This window comes from Cyprinus carpio, chromosome A7 (genome assembly GCF_018340385.1).
Source record: "Cyprinus carpio isolate SPL01 chromosome A7, ASM1834038v1, whole genome shotgun sequence".
Taxonomy (NCBI): Eukaryota; Metazoa; Chordata; class Actinopteri; order Cypriniformes; family Cyprinidae; genus Cyprinus; species Cyprinus carpio.
This window is the reverse complement of record NC_056578.1, coordinates 31,686,001-31,702,713: the sequence shown is the minus strand read 5'-3', so window position 1 is coordinate 31,702,713 and position 16,713 is coordinate 31,686,001. Positions and strand designations below refer to the sequence as shown.

General features: G+C 35.4%; 1 protein-coding gene across 1 annotated transcript in view; it reads right to left on the bottom strand.

The window, feature by feature from the left end:
• The window catches only part of LOC122145671 (pyruvate carboxylase, mitochondrial-like), a 188,882-nt gene that overhangs the window by 118,638 nt on the left and 53,531 nt on the right, over window positions 1-16,713 (bottom strand). Inside the window, exon 9 of the mRNA XM_042760830.1 lies at window positions 12,896-13,058. Coding sequence (XP_042616764.1) covers window positions 12,896-13,058 — 163 coding nt within the window. The remainder of the gene's footprint in view (window positions 1-12,895; window positions 13,059-16,713) is intronic.

The window sequence follows — 16,713 nt, the reverse complement described above, 5'->3', positions numbered from 1 at the left end:
ACACACACACACACACACACACACACACACACACACACACACACACACACACACACACACACACACATTCTGTACAAACAAATATAATCCATTCTTAACAAAAAAAGGATTACGCATTCTCACTTTCAAAGTGCAACACATACATGCACCAGCATACTGATATGAGACTCATGACTCTCTTTCCTTCTTTTCCTGGCCCTGTCACCTCCCTTGTGACTGCCTCTGTCTCCTGTTTCTGAAAGGGGTCTCCATCTCTTTACAATGAATGGAGGGACTACCCATCTGTTGGTGCTGATAACCACAGTCTCCCCTCCCTCCCTCTCTCTCCAGGTTAGAATGCTGCCACTTCAGCTGTACTCTGTCACTAAAAGGGCAAGAGCCTGGTGCCAAGCTAAAAAAAAAAATGGCAATCAGTGAGCCAATTGAAGAAAAAGAAGAGAACAAGCATTTTTAAAAAAGGGATTATGCCCTTTTAAAAGGTATAACAATTACAAAAAAATAAGAATTTAACATAATTATACACATACAAGTAAATTAAAGAGAGGCACAGAAGGAATGAGAGTGTTTTTTTGTTTGTGTTTATTCGTTTGTGAGCTTTAATTGGATAGTATCTTGTGGTTTTCTGTTGTCAGTGTGATTTCACTTTGTTGACCTGATTGTCCTGACCTGTGCCTTATTTTCCAGTTAGTCCATGTATATATGAAAAGGTTGAAAACTTTACAAAGTTGAAAAGACATGTCACATCTTGTTTACTGAAATGCCTTTGATAAAGGCAGCATATGTAAATGCCTTTTTTTAACGTTTTTAATTTATGACTAAATTTATACTGAGTAATAAGCTTTCTAAATATTTGGGCCATCATCACTAAAGATCATTAGAAATAGTTCTAAATCAGTGGTTCACAACCACGTTGTATTATACAATTAAGCTTACAATTCAATACGCAGAACCTTCATAAATTGAATAAAAACACACTTTAGGCACATTTCTATTCAGCATGTTTTATAAGTGGAGTTAAAAAAATCTTTTTAAAAAACACCCAATGTCGTAATTGCAATTGCCCAACTCGTAAATACAAACTTGCAGGAGTACTAGAACACACTAATTTCAGTTCTCTACTAATGAGCTGACAAACTAAATCAGTGGTTGATTAAGGATGGGGCTCCAGGAACGTGCTTGAGAATCACTGTTCTAGATCATAAGTAACAAAAGTATGCCCTACTGTATGCAGTGTTTAATAACCTTCAATAAACATTTCAAACATGCTATGCTACACTGTTGCGTCAGTATTGTTATATCATTTTTCTTTCTTATTTTTAACACAGCAAGTCACACCTAGATCAATAATAATTAAATGGTGAATTCACATTTTTTTATGTCTTTTTGTGTAAAAATGTCTCAATTCTTGGCAGTCAGAACAAAAAAGGTTAATACAGTATGTTAAAAATATAAAATCATTTTATATTTTTATCATTCTTTACACTGGAAATGGATGGTCGAGGGCTGCACTTAGGCTCTCAATCTCACTTTTTTATGTTACGGAAAAAGAGTGAGAGACGCATATAGTAGTAACAAAAAGATGTATTTTGCACTGAAAAAATGGAGGACATCTGTCTGAGACTGAATGCAATATTACATATTAAAGAGTGATACAGAGAAAAAAAAAACTTGAGCATAAAAAAACTACTCACATTCACACATTTTCAACTCTGAAACTTTGAAACAGTGCTAAGTTGGGGGTGGGGGGCTTTCTAAATGTGTTCGCCTGACTTAGACTGTATCACTAAAAAAACACCAATGCTAACCGAAAAAAAGAGGAATGACAGTGAGTAGGCGAAAAGAAGGATGAGTAGACCATAAAAGGAGGACAAGGGATATGGCACACTAGTGAGAGAGAAATAGAGAGGAAGGATAATCTAGGGAAAAAAATGGTTATTAGAAAGGGATGGAAGGAAAACAATATCCCTCATGAGACATAACAAATGTGCTTAGACAGAGCCTATACAGTCTTCAGTGTCACATGATGCTTCAGAAATTATACTAAAATGCTGATTTGGTGCTCAAAAAATTTCATATTATTATCAATTTTGAAAAATTTGAAAACAGTTGTGCAGAGCACAGTCAGTTTTTAGAAAAAAAAATGACAAGATAAGCATAGACGTAATGTGGTAGACCCATAGTGAACAAAATGTTTCTCAGAGCATTACTGTTTTATATCAGTTGTGGTAGTCTGGGGATGCCATGGTACAGACATGAAGATGTGACGGTTGGTTGGAGTGGTACTGTAGTTGTCCCACCCCTCCTCCACTGTGATTGGACGTCTTGGTAAAAAAGTGACAGTGATAAATGCTGCATTTTACAAAAAAAGTTTGAAAAGCCAGAAAAAAGGCATGTGCATAGACATCAATGTGCAATAGATGCACAGCGCTTTCTTTCTTTTTTTTTTTTTTTTACGTTTGCAGTGCTTCCATTGCATACAGTTGAAATAATAAGCTGTACTCAGAAAATAAATATATAAAAACCCTCCGAGTTACTGATATCAAACTGAACAATAGCATTAATCTGAACAAAATTAATATAATTTGTAATATTTCTAGTGTTATACCTGATCAATTAAAAATAGCTCATTTGAGAGAAAGAACAGCCTGCACACACACAAAGCTCCAATTCATTCCAAAATAGACCTTTACAGGGTTATAGGTCATGTTATCATTGCTATGTTCCCACTAAAACACCTGTCAATCATCCATCGCTATGGAAACACCAATCTGACCTTTTATATAACACTCTAGACAAACTGTACGAGACAGCTCCATCACTCTCTCTCTCTCTTTCTCTCTCTCGCCTATTGTTTTCCCAAAGAAATTGTTTCAGTCATGATGCATTCAATAAGCTTCACAAGACAAAAAAAAAAAAAGGCAGAGAGTAATGAATGCTGGTATATTTTATCTAAATAAGCCATGTGAGTTGAGCCTCAGAGCTGCAATATTCAAAAATGCACAGGTCAGCATGTGCTTTGCGTTATTATTTCAGAGTTAAAAGACAACTCGAACAAGAGTGCATCCTTCAGCAGAACATGTCAGGTCAAAATGTTGCTGTTACATCAGGTTTACTTTTCTCTAGCCCTCCTTTGCCACAGCTCATGTCAGGCCTCTTCATCTTTGACAGGAAACTCATTTCTAAGGGAAGTTTGTGATATTTGCACACCACCTTCACTGATGACACTGATAAATGTCATATCACTGTGTTCACATAAACCCTTTGGGATAACCAGTAGATGCAAACACAAATATACAGGTCACTGCTCTCTCCAGATATCAATCTGCTTATTCAAGAAGGCCGAAACCATAATGCAAATACAAAGTTAGATATTCTGCTGCTGTTCCAAACAGTTTATCGACTGCATACTGTACATTGCACAAATCATTTTCATAATCATTCGTTTTCCCCGTAAAAAACATCCTTAAAACAAGATCAATTTACTCATAAGGCACAACAGCTCTTCAAATTTTTAGTCAATATCTTGTTCCATAGATTTTTTTCCCTTTTTCTGTATTGAATTTAGTGTATAGGGATGTGTATAGATTTTTTCCCCTTTTCACTTAAAGTTTATTGAGGTGCATGCTCAAAACAAGTGGAAAAAAATCTGATAATAGAACAAGACAGCATACTACTACAGCCTGATCAAAAAATTATGACCACTAATAAAAATTAACGAAAACTATGGTGGATAATTTCCTAATTTTTTGGTTTGTACTGCTTTTTCTTTAACAATATCACCACTCTGTGAATACCACAATGGTATCATGGTATCCAGATAAGGGAGTTAGATAAGGTGGAAAAAGATCTGTAATGTAAAAGCAGCAAGTAACCTCTTTTTATAGTATATATTTATTTTATTTTAACAACATTTGGATATTTTTTATGGAAATTGGAAACGAGACAAATATATGGTGGAAGGTAATTCTCTATTTCTGCAGTTACCACAGTACAAGGTATTGGGTCAAAAATAAAAAGGTTTAGAGTAGTAATGCCACTAAAAGTAAGAAACACATCCCAAACATGGTAAAAAAAAAAAAAAAAAAAAAAAAACATCTTTCATCTCTTATGTGACATTTCATATGTAACATAATATTCTGTTGTAATAAATAAATGAAAAAAATAAATACAAAATATACAATAGCAATTATGTAGCATTGATTGCTTTACAGTTAAAGAAAAATGGGTTGCACTTTATTTTACAGTATATGTACTTACAATACATGTACTTACGGTGTACCTACAGTGTACTTATCTAAAAAGTACTGGTACTGTAAGGTAACTACATGGGGTTAGGTAGGTTCAGAGTTAGTACCTAGTTATTAACCAGTTAATGTAATTACTATGAGAAACAGGACTGTAAAAAAATAAAAAAAATAAATACATTTTAAAAAAATGCCCCCGAGAAATGGCTTAATAAAGGTAACAAATTCAATACCAGAGCCAAATTTTTGCACTTAAAATCTTGATTATTGATTTTTTTATGCACTTATTTATTTTTATAAAGGAGAGTGGTGGAATGTGTATGTGTGTGTGCATTGCTACACCTGTAATTACACCTATATTCAGATCTCTACTGAATTAATTTACAGTGGCACTGCAGTTTACTGTGGGGGGTCTGTGAGTGAGAGTGTGTTGAGCAAACAGGACCTCCTTGGTTCTGCAGGAAAAACACTGTATACAGAAAGAATGGAATACATTAACTAGTAAGGACTTTGAGACACGTCTTCTCTCTGTACATCTCTATATCTCAATCCACTCCCCTCTGCCCTATTAGTACATGACTCTCCCTCATAAAAATTAATCATCTTCCCTTGCCATTTTTACTGTGGATGGACTGAAAAGAAGATGGATGAGGGAAAAGTAGACCTGCAATGTATGGTGGTGCCAAAAAGTGTTAGGGGCCTTTTGAAAAAAATGCCAGAATGTCATTTTATCAGATGCATTTGTTTTTTACATTACCAAATACATTTTGTCTTAATTAAAAAAAAAAAAAAAAAAAAATCTCTTATGCATTTATTTGATCAAAATACTGTGAAAACAGTAAGACTGGATTTGAAATATTGTAACACTGAATTTAAAACAATTGTTATCTACTTTCATATATTTTGAAATACAATTTATTCCTGTGATGGCAAAACTGAATATTCAGCAGCCATTACTCCAGTCTTTGGTATCACGTGATCATACTGAATACATTCTTATATTCTTACACATTTGAGCTTATGTAAAATGTTTGGTTTGAAAGTAATAATTTGTTTTTTTTTTTTTTTTTTTTTTTTTTTGTGCTACATTCAAATTAAATGTTGTATTATATTTTGTTATATAACATTTTGATGTGTGTCTTAAGTGTCCAAATACTTTTTGGGACCACTGTAGATCCTGTATTGAGCTTTAAGCACTAGAGAGACACGTGTGTCTGTGTGCATTATTCATTTCTGTGTGGTCTAAGTGATTCCACTGTCCTCTTTGACCAACCACCGTGATAAACGATTTCATCCCAACCTCAGACCTCAGCCCAGTGCCACTTCTCTGTGTATGTGTATTATTAAACAACTAAGACCACATGACAGAGCTGATTATAACAATAATGATGTTGATGATGAAGACAATCAAGTGCTAATACTGCATTGATGAGGAGAAAAATTATAATGCTGTCATTAATGGATTTTTTTTTCTTCTCAGGAAGCATCTCAGTAGGAAGCTAAATGTTTATCACATGATCACACATGCTCTCACCCTATGTTTTTCACTCTCTATCTCAGCGAGACCTCTTTGATGTACAACTACTGCACGAATGCTAATATGAGCATCTTTGTGTTTTCACTTTAACCCTTCAATTGAATCTTCTGCATTTTATTTTGATAGGAGGTATAAGAGCTGTAAAAATGGAAATAAAAGCAGTATTCTGAAAGAAACATTTGAAATGTTTTCCTGACTCCTAACATTTTGGAAAACAGAATTTCATTTCTAAGCCTTTTTTATCCTCCTTGTTTGAGGGTTAACGACACAAAGCAAAAACTTGCACTGAGTGTGTTGCCCACAGATTGTTTTAATATCGCGACTGAGAGTTTGTCTGTGTTAACTAATGTATTTTTGTATTTCACATGCACTGTAAGGTAGCGTTTCATCCCTACTGAGAGAAAAAGGCTGATGGGGTGAGGAGGAGGAGTGAGGGAGAGAGCAAAAGATATGTGATTGAGAGAGGAATTCAATCTATTCTGATTGCATGGAGGAAGTGTGTGTGTGTGTATGTGTGTGTGTGTGTGTGTGTGTGTGTGTGTGTGTGTGTGTGTGTGTGTGTGTGTGTGTGTGTGTGTGTGTGTGAGTGTGTGAATGTGAAGGTCTCACGCAGATGGGGCATGATTCACAGTGACTGTTCACGCTGCAGCAGAAAACCATTACAATTCATGATCAGACAGCTAAAACTGTTCACAAACAGTTCTGTTATGAAAAAGAGTTTGGTTCTATAACTACAGAGAAAGTTTGGATGATATGTGCTGTATAAGCAGAAATCATTCAGTTGACAACTCGCTGACTTTTCTAATCTTAAACATTGACTATGTGAAAGGAGTCCATATCTCTTATCCATATCTCCAAAACAAAACAAAACAAAACAAAAAACAAAAAGCAAAGCAAAGAAAAACAAAACAAAACAAAACAAAACAAAACAAAACAAAACAAAACAAAACAAAAAACAATTATCAAAATAATAAAGAAGCATATAGCATGCATGTTTAAAGGGACTACTGTGATTGGAAATTTGCGAGCTATAATTTTTTTGCCCTGTCACCTTTACAAAATTATTAAATGAATAAATAATCTGATACAATAGATGAGGGTAAAAAATAAGATTTACACCAAAAAAAAAAAAAAAACACCAAGAAGGGGTGGGGGACATTCTTCCTGAAAGTATTTGGATTACATAAATCATAAAAGTAAAATCTTAAGTGTTAATAAAATGTAATAAATTATAAAATAACTTATATAATAATCTTTGATCTGACTGGCCATATTAACATGTGTCTATGAGTTCATTTTGGATAACAACAACATGCCCTCCCAGCAGTATTTCTTTATTTGGAAGAAATATTGCTCTGGCTGGTAAAAACGTGTTGAATCCATATGTTTTCTGTTTCAGCTAATTAGACTGAATGATAAATCCTTAATAAAGCTAAGGCTTTGCAATGAACTTCATATTGTTGTGTCTACTCCTGAGCACTGTAGCTGGGGGGAATACACACAAGACTCTGCGCTTGAATAATTTAATTCTGTATGCTTGATAAAAGGGCAGGAATTTAGGGGGACATAGTTGTTTTGAGAGTTAAAAGTTTTTGCTCTTAGTAGTTTTTTAATGCACTCACCATTAGGATGTTGAGAGTTCCATTTAAACAAAGTGGGAAACTATTTGAAGTATTTTTGCTCCTCAAAAATGAGCTTTAGTCCCACATAAATATTGGGTAAATCTATCATGTTTTAGAAGACCACATTCGGTGAACTACATGACAAGTTTTTAGTGATGTTGTAACTTAATTTGATGGAACAAGTTTCTAAAAGTAGTAAGTAAATTCAACTCCTAAGAATATAAAGTATGAGTAGACAGTCTCCAAAAGCCAAGCAATGAGAAATCTACTGTCAACAGCATTTTAATTCAACTGTCCCCATCTCCTTTTGTGTCCCACTGTTCCTCAGAAGGACTGTGTGCATTTCTGTGCTCGGGGAGTCATTTTCATTTTCTTCACCTCCTTATCTCTCTTTCACTCTCTCCCTCAACTAAAATGCTGTGATCTCTTGCTGGGCCAGACGTTTTAAGCCCTTTCTCGCTGAGCTTTCTCTCTTTCCTCCCTCTGTGCATCTCTTCCACCTCTCTGGAGCACTCAAGCCATGACTTATTCATCCAACCCAGGATTTATTATGTTTGGCCATGCATTTTTAACAGTGTATTTTTTTTAGGTACACACATTTCACGGCTGAACTACATCTATGTTTGCTGAGCCTCCCACTCTCTGATCATGTCTGCTGTTCTACCTGCTGGGAAGAAAAAATAAAAGAGAAAATTAAGCAAACAGAGGAAGTGGGAGGAAAGGAGAGGACGGATAGTTGTAAGTTAGAGATATAGGACACATTACTAGTTCATACAAAAATGAACATTTTGTCATCATGCACTTATCTCCATAAAATTTGAACCCTGTTTTCCCCCCGAGATGCCAGGCAGAATGTCCAAGTTTCTTTTTGTCATATTAAGAAACGAGGATGATGATAAGAAAGCCATAGAAGTATTATATGTAGTTTCGTTTATCATTATTATTTTTAAAATAAGGATAAACAGATGCATTTCACACATCTAAGTCACTGAAAAACAACACTTAATGCTGGTTAGATACTTAGTGGTTAACTTTTTTTGTCATTCATGCACATTCATTATTTAGGAACATGGAAAATTAATGTAAATAAAACCAAAATCACGAAAAGGCTTAGTGCAATTATCAAACTGCAAAAGCTGCAATTTAATTAAAGGGGTCATATGATGCAATTTCAAGTTTTCCTTTCTCTTTGGAGTGTTACAAGCTGATCGTGAATAGATAAGATCCCTAAAGTTGCAAAGACTAAAGTCTCAAACCCAAAGAGATATTCTTAATAAACGTTTAGACTCGTTCACGCCCTCCTAAAATGCCATCTCTACGTCACAGTGTGGGAAGATTTGCATAATGCCGCCCAAATGTTTACGCAAAGAAAGAAGGCGTAAGTTTGGTTCTCGCTGTTGCCGCCGCCGCCATGTTGTGGAAACACTGTTTCATTGGGAAAGCGAAAATACTTTGTTTGGTCTTCCAAAAGAGGACACAACTCAAAATTAGTGGTTAAGTTGTATTTACAACACTGTTCCAGAACAGTTCAACCCAAATATACAGATGTGTGCAGCACATTTTATGGAGGACTGTTTCCTGAACCTGGGAGAGAAGACTACAATGCCGGCTGTTCTGACTCACAAACTGTATGTACATATGTAAAGTATTTGCCACTGAAGATTCAAATGCGAGTTTTGAGCAGTGTAGAGTAGCGCTTGTTGTTTGTCGTTTCTCCGATTACAAATGCAGACATGGTTTTATGTTTACGCAGCACGATGCAACGCAATACATAAAAACACAGTATAAGTCATTATAATCATTAATTATGTCGCCACTGGATGCAACAAATGGCTCATTTGTAATGGGTTTTATCGTTTTTGTCTTGTCACGCCGGTTTTCTGACCGGGACAATCGTCACAGTATGTTAAGGGGCTTAACATTTCCATCACATGCTTGAGGCATTCGGCCAATCACAATGCACTGGATAGCTGGCCAATCAGAGCACACCTCACTTTTCAGAACAATGAGCTTTGTAAAAAATCCATTTCAGAAAGGCGGAGCACAGAGGAGAAACAATATGGTACAATATGTGGAAAATAATGTGTTTTTTGAACCTTAAACCACATAAACACATTTCATTACATCAAATGCTCAAAATAATGTTCTTTTTAGCAACGTCATATGACCCCTTTAAATAAATATGTGCTGCGTGTTTCAGAGCGAAGTACTGCACATCATTAACCTCCAGTGTCTGCACTGTCTCAGAGCTGCTCCTCCTACGCTAAATGCTGTTCCACACAAACTCCATCTCTGTGACTTCACTGAGTTCGAGTCGCTTTAACGTGCATTTGGTAACACAACATGTTGCTGCCATCTTCCCATATTTTTAATGAGAAGCACTTATCCGCAAAAGAGAATATTTAAGAGTTCCTTCTGTTTTAATTATATTAATATTAGTATTGTAATTTTAATTATAATATAACATAAATTGATAATAATGATTATTATTATTATTATTATTTTATAGCCATATTTATTAATAGCCATTATTGATTAGTCACAAAATTTTGGCCTAATTCTGTAGTCCTGCAAATAAGCTGGAATTTTAAATCACAATTGCACTTTTTAATAGAAAACTTGTGGAGCTATTGGAACAGAGGAAAGAAAAAAGATGAAAGTTTCCACAGGCACTCTGTTCTAACTTCCTAAACTTTTACTAATGCTATTTTGATATGTCAAATAGTTTCCAATCCAGAGATGAAAGATGAAGGTAAAATATGAAATGTGTGGCAACATCACCTAATGTCAAAGCAAGTTTTATAACACTTAAACTTCTATCTTGGGGTGAAAATCTTTAGGCATGTCACATTTCAAAGTCATGATGCAATTACACTTTGCACAGCTACCTGTTGAAACTGGTTTCATTGAATTTTATTTAAAAGCCAAAATAAATTACCCAGGAACACACTTTGGTTGGTTGGCATTTAGTAGCTCCATAAGAATAAAACAAACGAAAGAAAGAAAAAAAGATTTCAGTCAGCATGAACTGCCTGATAACAATACTAGTGACAATTAATATACCTATATATAATATATATATAGGTGCTGGTCATATAATTAGAATATCATCAAAAAGTTGATTTATTTCATTAATTCCATTCAAAAAGTGAAACTTATTGAACGTATATTATATACATTCATTACACACAGACTGATGTATTTCAAATGTTTATTTCTTTTAATTTTGATGATTATAACTGACAACTAAGGAAAATCCCAAATTCAGTATTTCAGAAAATTAGAATATAACTTAAGACCAATACAAAGAAAGGATTTTTAGAAATCTTGGCCAACTAAAAAGTATAAAAATGAAAAGTATGAGTATGTACAGCACTCAATACTTAGTTGGGGCTCCTTTTTCCTGAATTACTGCAGCAATGCGGCATGGCATGGAGTCGATCAGTCTGTGGCACTGCTCAGGTGTAATGAGAGCCCAGGTTGCTCTGATAGTGGCCTTCAGCTCTTCTGCATTGTTGGGTCTAGCACATCGCATCTTCCTCTTCACAATACCCCATAGATTTTCTATGGGGTTAAGGTCAGGCGAGTTTGTTTGCCAATTAAGGACAGGGATACCATGGTCCTTAAACCAGGTACTGGAAGCTTTGGCACTGTGTGCAGGTGCCAAATCCTGTTGGAAAATGAAATCTGCATCTCCATAAAGTTGGTCAGCAGCAGGAAGCATGAAGTGCTCTAAAACTTCTGGTATACGGCTGTGTTAACCTTGGACCTCAGAAAACACAGTGGACCAACACCAGCGGGTGACATGGCACCCCAAACCATTACCGACTGTGGAAACTTTACACTGGACCGCAAGAAATGTGGATTGTGTGCCTCTCCTCTCTTCCTCCAGACTCTGGGACCCTGATATTCAAAGGAAATGCAAAATTTACTTTCCTCAGAGAACATAACTTTGGACTACTCAGCAGCAGTCCAGTCCTTTTTGAAGCGAGACGCTTCTGACACTTTCTGTTGTTCAAGAGTGGCTTGACAAAAGGAATGCGACAGCTGAAACCCATGTCTTGCATACGTCTTTGTGTAGTGGTTCTTGAAGCACTGACTCCAGCTGCAGTCCACTCTTTGTAAATCTCCCCCACATTTTTGAATGGGTTTTGTTTCACAATCCTCTCCAGGGTGCGGTTATCCCTATTATTTGTACACTTTTTTCTATCACATCTTTTCCTTCCCTTCACCTCTCTATTAATGTGCTTGGACACAGAGCTCTGTGAACAGCCAGCCTCTTTTGCAATGACCTTTTGTGTCTTGCCCTCCTTGTGCAAGGTGTCAATGGTCGTCTTTTGGACAACTGTCAATTCAGCAGTCTTCCCCATGATTATGTAGCCTCCAGAACAAGACTGAGAGACCATTTAAAGGCTTTGCAGGTGTTGTGAGTTAATTAACTGATTAGAGTGTGGCACCAGGTGTCTTCAATATTGAACCTTTTCACAATATTCAAATTTTTTGAGATACTGAATTTGGGATTTTCCTTAGTTGTCAGTTATAAACATCAAAATTAAAATAAATAAACATTTGAAATATATCAGTCTGTGTATAATGAATAAATATAATATACAAGTTTCACTTTTTGAATGGAATTAATGAAATAAATCAACTTTTTGATGATATTCTAATTATATGACCAGCACCTGTATATATATGTATATTTGTGTGTGTATATATACAATTTACAAACATACTTGAATACAAGTGCTTGGTCTGATTAGCATTTGAGTGAAGCACAAAATCCTCAAATCAAGACATAAGTAATGAAGGCCAATTACTCACAGCCTGTTCCAACATGCTGAGGTTTTTTAGTCCATCCACAGTGGAAATTGTATTATACCGAGCCAGAATTCTTTGTACATAAGAAGAGAGCTAAATGCAGTTTCTCAGCAGCACCCAACACAGATGAATGGGGCTTGTTCTGCTCTTGTGATGGTTTTCTCAGTAACATTATAATGTTGCCACTGGAACAGAACAGTGCGTCAGTTTGAGCAATGCATAGGGCTAGTTCCCTCTTTCAACTCAATAAGAGCGCTCCCTAAAAATCGCTTTCAATCAATGCTTGCAGCTCGATGAATCATCAAAATAACGGCTCTTTGAAAATGTTGCGAGAGTTTTTGTGTCAGAGTGCATCCAGATATATGAGCGCAGCCAGTGTAATAGCCAGATTGTAAAACAATGTGATAGTAGCTTTAGTTGCAGATTTTCTTGGTTTCAGTTCGCAAAATAAAAAAGCAGTTATATAACAAGCAAAATGCGAGGAAAAGAAAATACATTTTTTTTTTATGAATATAGATGTTATTGAATAGACTACTATCAGAGATTTATTTTTAGTTTCTTGTTGTCTTCACATTTGTTTCCTGTTACTTCACAATCTGTCACATCCTTTATTATTAATTGGGGAGATGTTACTGTAATTTGCATAACTGCATGTCATTTAGCAGGCATACCTCTATGCGACCTGTGTCTGGTTGAAAACCACGGGAGGGGTCTTCTGTAGTGACCCGGCACTGAATGGCACAGCCATTGATCTGGATCTTGTCCTGCTCGAGACCCAGCTCAGGAAGACTACGGCCCTCACACACACGCAGCTGTGCATGAACCAAATCCACACTAACAGAAGGAGAGAAAGAGAGAGAGAGTAGTTATCAGCACTAACTGATGAATAAGCCCTGAGATGGAGTAGAATTCATTACACAAACTTGAAAAAGCTCAATCACACTTTTATCTGACAATCAAAGCTGCGTAATTAATTTGCTGATCTTCCTCCTTTTGAAATGTTTATCCATGAAAGACGTTTGCCCTCACACCAATATCAAGCAATCTTCTTTGATTCATTTGAATCCATTATGATGTAGATGTATTGATTGTCAATGAGACACAGTTTCTAATGATCCAAATCAATGCTTCCTTAATTCATCCAATTAAAATATTTTAGACTTGATTCAGAATTTTAAAAATTATGTAGAATTAGCTTAAATTAATTAAAATGGCTGCACAAAGTGCATTAAACACAAAACCAATTTGCTGTTAAACCTACAGTACCTTAGGAAATATCTAGCAAATCAGTTCAGGGACTAAAGCGATCTGCTATTTTAGCTGAAAGGAACTATGCTAATTTTATAACTAAGCTGCTTAACAAAGTTGAAAAAACACTTCGAAGGTTTTTTTGAGATTTTGAGAGGGGGCGAAAGACTTAAAAAATTATTTTATATTCTTAGTTGGATGTAAAGCATATGATGGAAGCTGCTTTGACATTTCTTCGAAAGACAGGAGATGCGCTAATGATTTGGCATGAAAATGTCAAAAATAATCTAAAAACCGCATACCTTCAAGCATTTAACATAAAATACCTGTGTAGATATTCTACTTGTCAGCAGTAGCATAGGGTAACGTCAGCAGAGGAATATAAACTCTATTCAGAGATCTATCTGTCTGTCTATCTGTCTATTTCGAATCTATACAGCTCTATACAGCAGTTACTACATTCTAGGAAAAAAAAATGCAATTAGGATGGAAATGTTTTTAAACCTAAGACTTTGAATAATTCCCTTACATTCAAATAGAACTGCTTTATACATAGATATAGATATTCTGTCTGAATGTAAGGGTGAACTATTTAAAGTCTCAGGCCTGAATACATTTTCATCCTTGTCTAATTGCATTTTTTTTTCTGGTATGTAGCTAGAATATTGTTTATTTTGCTTATTTAACATATGAATTTTTATGCCTGAGTTACTATGTGTATTCATTAAGCATTAGCAGAGATCTTTTCTTTTGCACAGAGCTGTTTTTATTCCACACTGGTTGCAGTCTGCTCCTGGGTCAGCTGAGGAATTAATCATGTTTGTTAATGATCCAGGTAAACACATAGTGGTCTGAAATACAACTAGATAACGGCCTAGTTAATTGAAACAAAATCAAAGGGTAAATGTTGCACACACACACACACACACACAAACAAACATATGTTCAGTGGTACTGAACATAGGAGCAAAGGAAGTACAGTACATTAACAATGTATATTACTGTGTAGAGGATGTGAAAGAGGAGAAGAAAACGAATGTATGTGTGTGTGTGTGTGTGAGAGAGAGAGAGCGAGACAGAGACAGAGAGAGAGATCATGCACAACATGAGCGAGAGAGAGTATGTGTAGGTTTAGATATACTTGGGACAAATCTAAAAAGTCTTTACAAATATAGTAAAGCATGTCAAAAACTGACATTTCAAGTGGTCCTATCTATTTGAAAAGCTTATAAAATGGACAAATCATGTTTGCTTTAATCTAATGTCAATGACAACAAGGTCAAAGTTTGAACTGGGGAATATTGACCCATACAAACATTGTCAAACACACAAATTCACACAGAACCAGGATGAATCACATTAACATTATATGTCTCCATATATCTAAGTCTTCTATATATCCTCATTATATGTCTTTTATATTTCCAGAGAAAGTGAATACCTTATCAACATTTCAACACATGAATTTAAGCAACCATTTATGCACTTAAGCAGGGCAAGAGCCCAAACCATAAGAAAGCAGAATACAATTTAAGCCTGATCTTGTGGAGTACCCAGCTAATAATCTTAGTTTTCTTCTGGAGGTTGAGTGCAGCCCCAGAGCCCCAGCACATTAAACCATAATGAAAGTATTATTTTTCAGCCTGTTTCTGTTTATAGCTTTTCCCCTCATTATCCGTGCCTACCAAAAATGTGGGATGTGGATGGGATGAAAATATACTGATTATACCCATAAAATGAAACTTAAGAACAACTCTGGATGAATTTTTTTTTTTTTTTTTTTAGCAACAGCGACCAGAAAATATGAAGCTGTTTTTATTTTTTTTTGTCCCGAAGAATATGGGTGAATTCAGTAAATATTTTTGCCACTTGCATGTATTTCAGCTCAAAACATTTTCACTAATCAGATGCAATCCATATTAACTTGATGCTAAATTTTCTGAAAGTTGCAGTTAGATTACTATTATTATTTTACTATCTATGTGTCTATTATAGTCTTATTTATGCTCTACATAGTCTTACATAGCTTAAACAATGACCATTTACTCACAGCAAATAGTGCCATGAAATTGGCATTCTTTTCAGGGTAAACTTTTGCAGTGGTCAAGATAGCGCTGATAGATTGGAAACTCAAGTCATGCAAATTGCGTTCAGCACAATTTTTGTGCATGTTATAGCGCTGTTACTTGCTACCTGATTAATTTATTTATAAGTTTTTAGTGAAACGGGTGCTAAATGCAATGTAAATAGTGCATGCAGACTAAATGGAAATATCAGAGGGTGGAATTTATTCTTAGTGAATCCTGCCTTCTGTATCTTTTTGTGGTCTTTGTGCATCTGAAACTCCAAAGCGAGTTTGAGTCCTGAGATACTTTTTATTTCAATGGCTGTAGGGCATTCCACTTCAATAGTGACTCTTGTTTTTGCTTTCTCTTTAATGAGAAGCAAAATCAAATAAATAACTATGTGAGAGGACAAGTGGGAGGTAGTCATGAATAAAGCTGCACAGATAATGTAGAAAAGGAGTTAAGAACATTTTGCTGAATTTTGTTATATTATTTTCAGGCAATACTTTCCACTGAAAGTCTGAATAAACAAATCACACTTTGTTTAAAAGCTGTTTTTGTAGTCTGCCTCTCTTTCCTCACACACACAAGTCCAAAATTAACTTTTTGCCAATGGCAGGAGAATTTTTCAGTCATAAATATTTATCTCCATTCATGAAACTGTATTTTGCAATTATATGACAACAACAACATTAATAACAACAACAACAACAACAACAACAACAACAACATTTTCCCCCTTTGAAAATTTAATTATTAAACATTTAATTTGAAACAAACAGCACAGGCCACTGTGTCAGTGACAGCACCATATACGAGATGAATCAGTCATTATGTTTTTATATCTTATCTACTACTCTGCTTGGGCTCTTTCTCTTGTTGTGGTTTAATGCACCATAAGATTGAACCCGAGTGGAACTTTTATTGTGTAAATTCAGTGCAGATTTCTGCGTAACTATCCACAGATGCATAGGAACAATTTTACAAAGTCTCTCTAGAACAACAATGTCCACTCATGATGAATGACCCACCGTGCAATTCACACACAAGAACAAAGACTCAAGCAATCACTACTGGTGCCAGCAGCTACATAAATGTCTGTAATTTAAATACTCACACATGCTCTCACCTGTGATCTGCATACAAATAACACATGGCTTTTTGCCTGTAGGCAT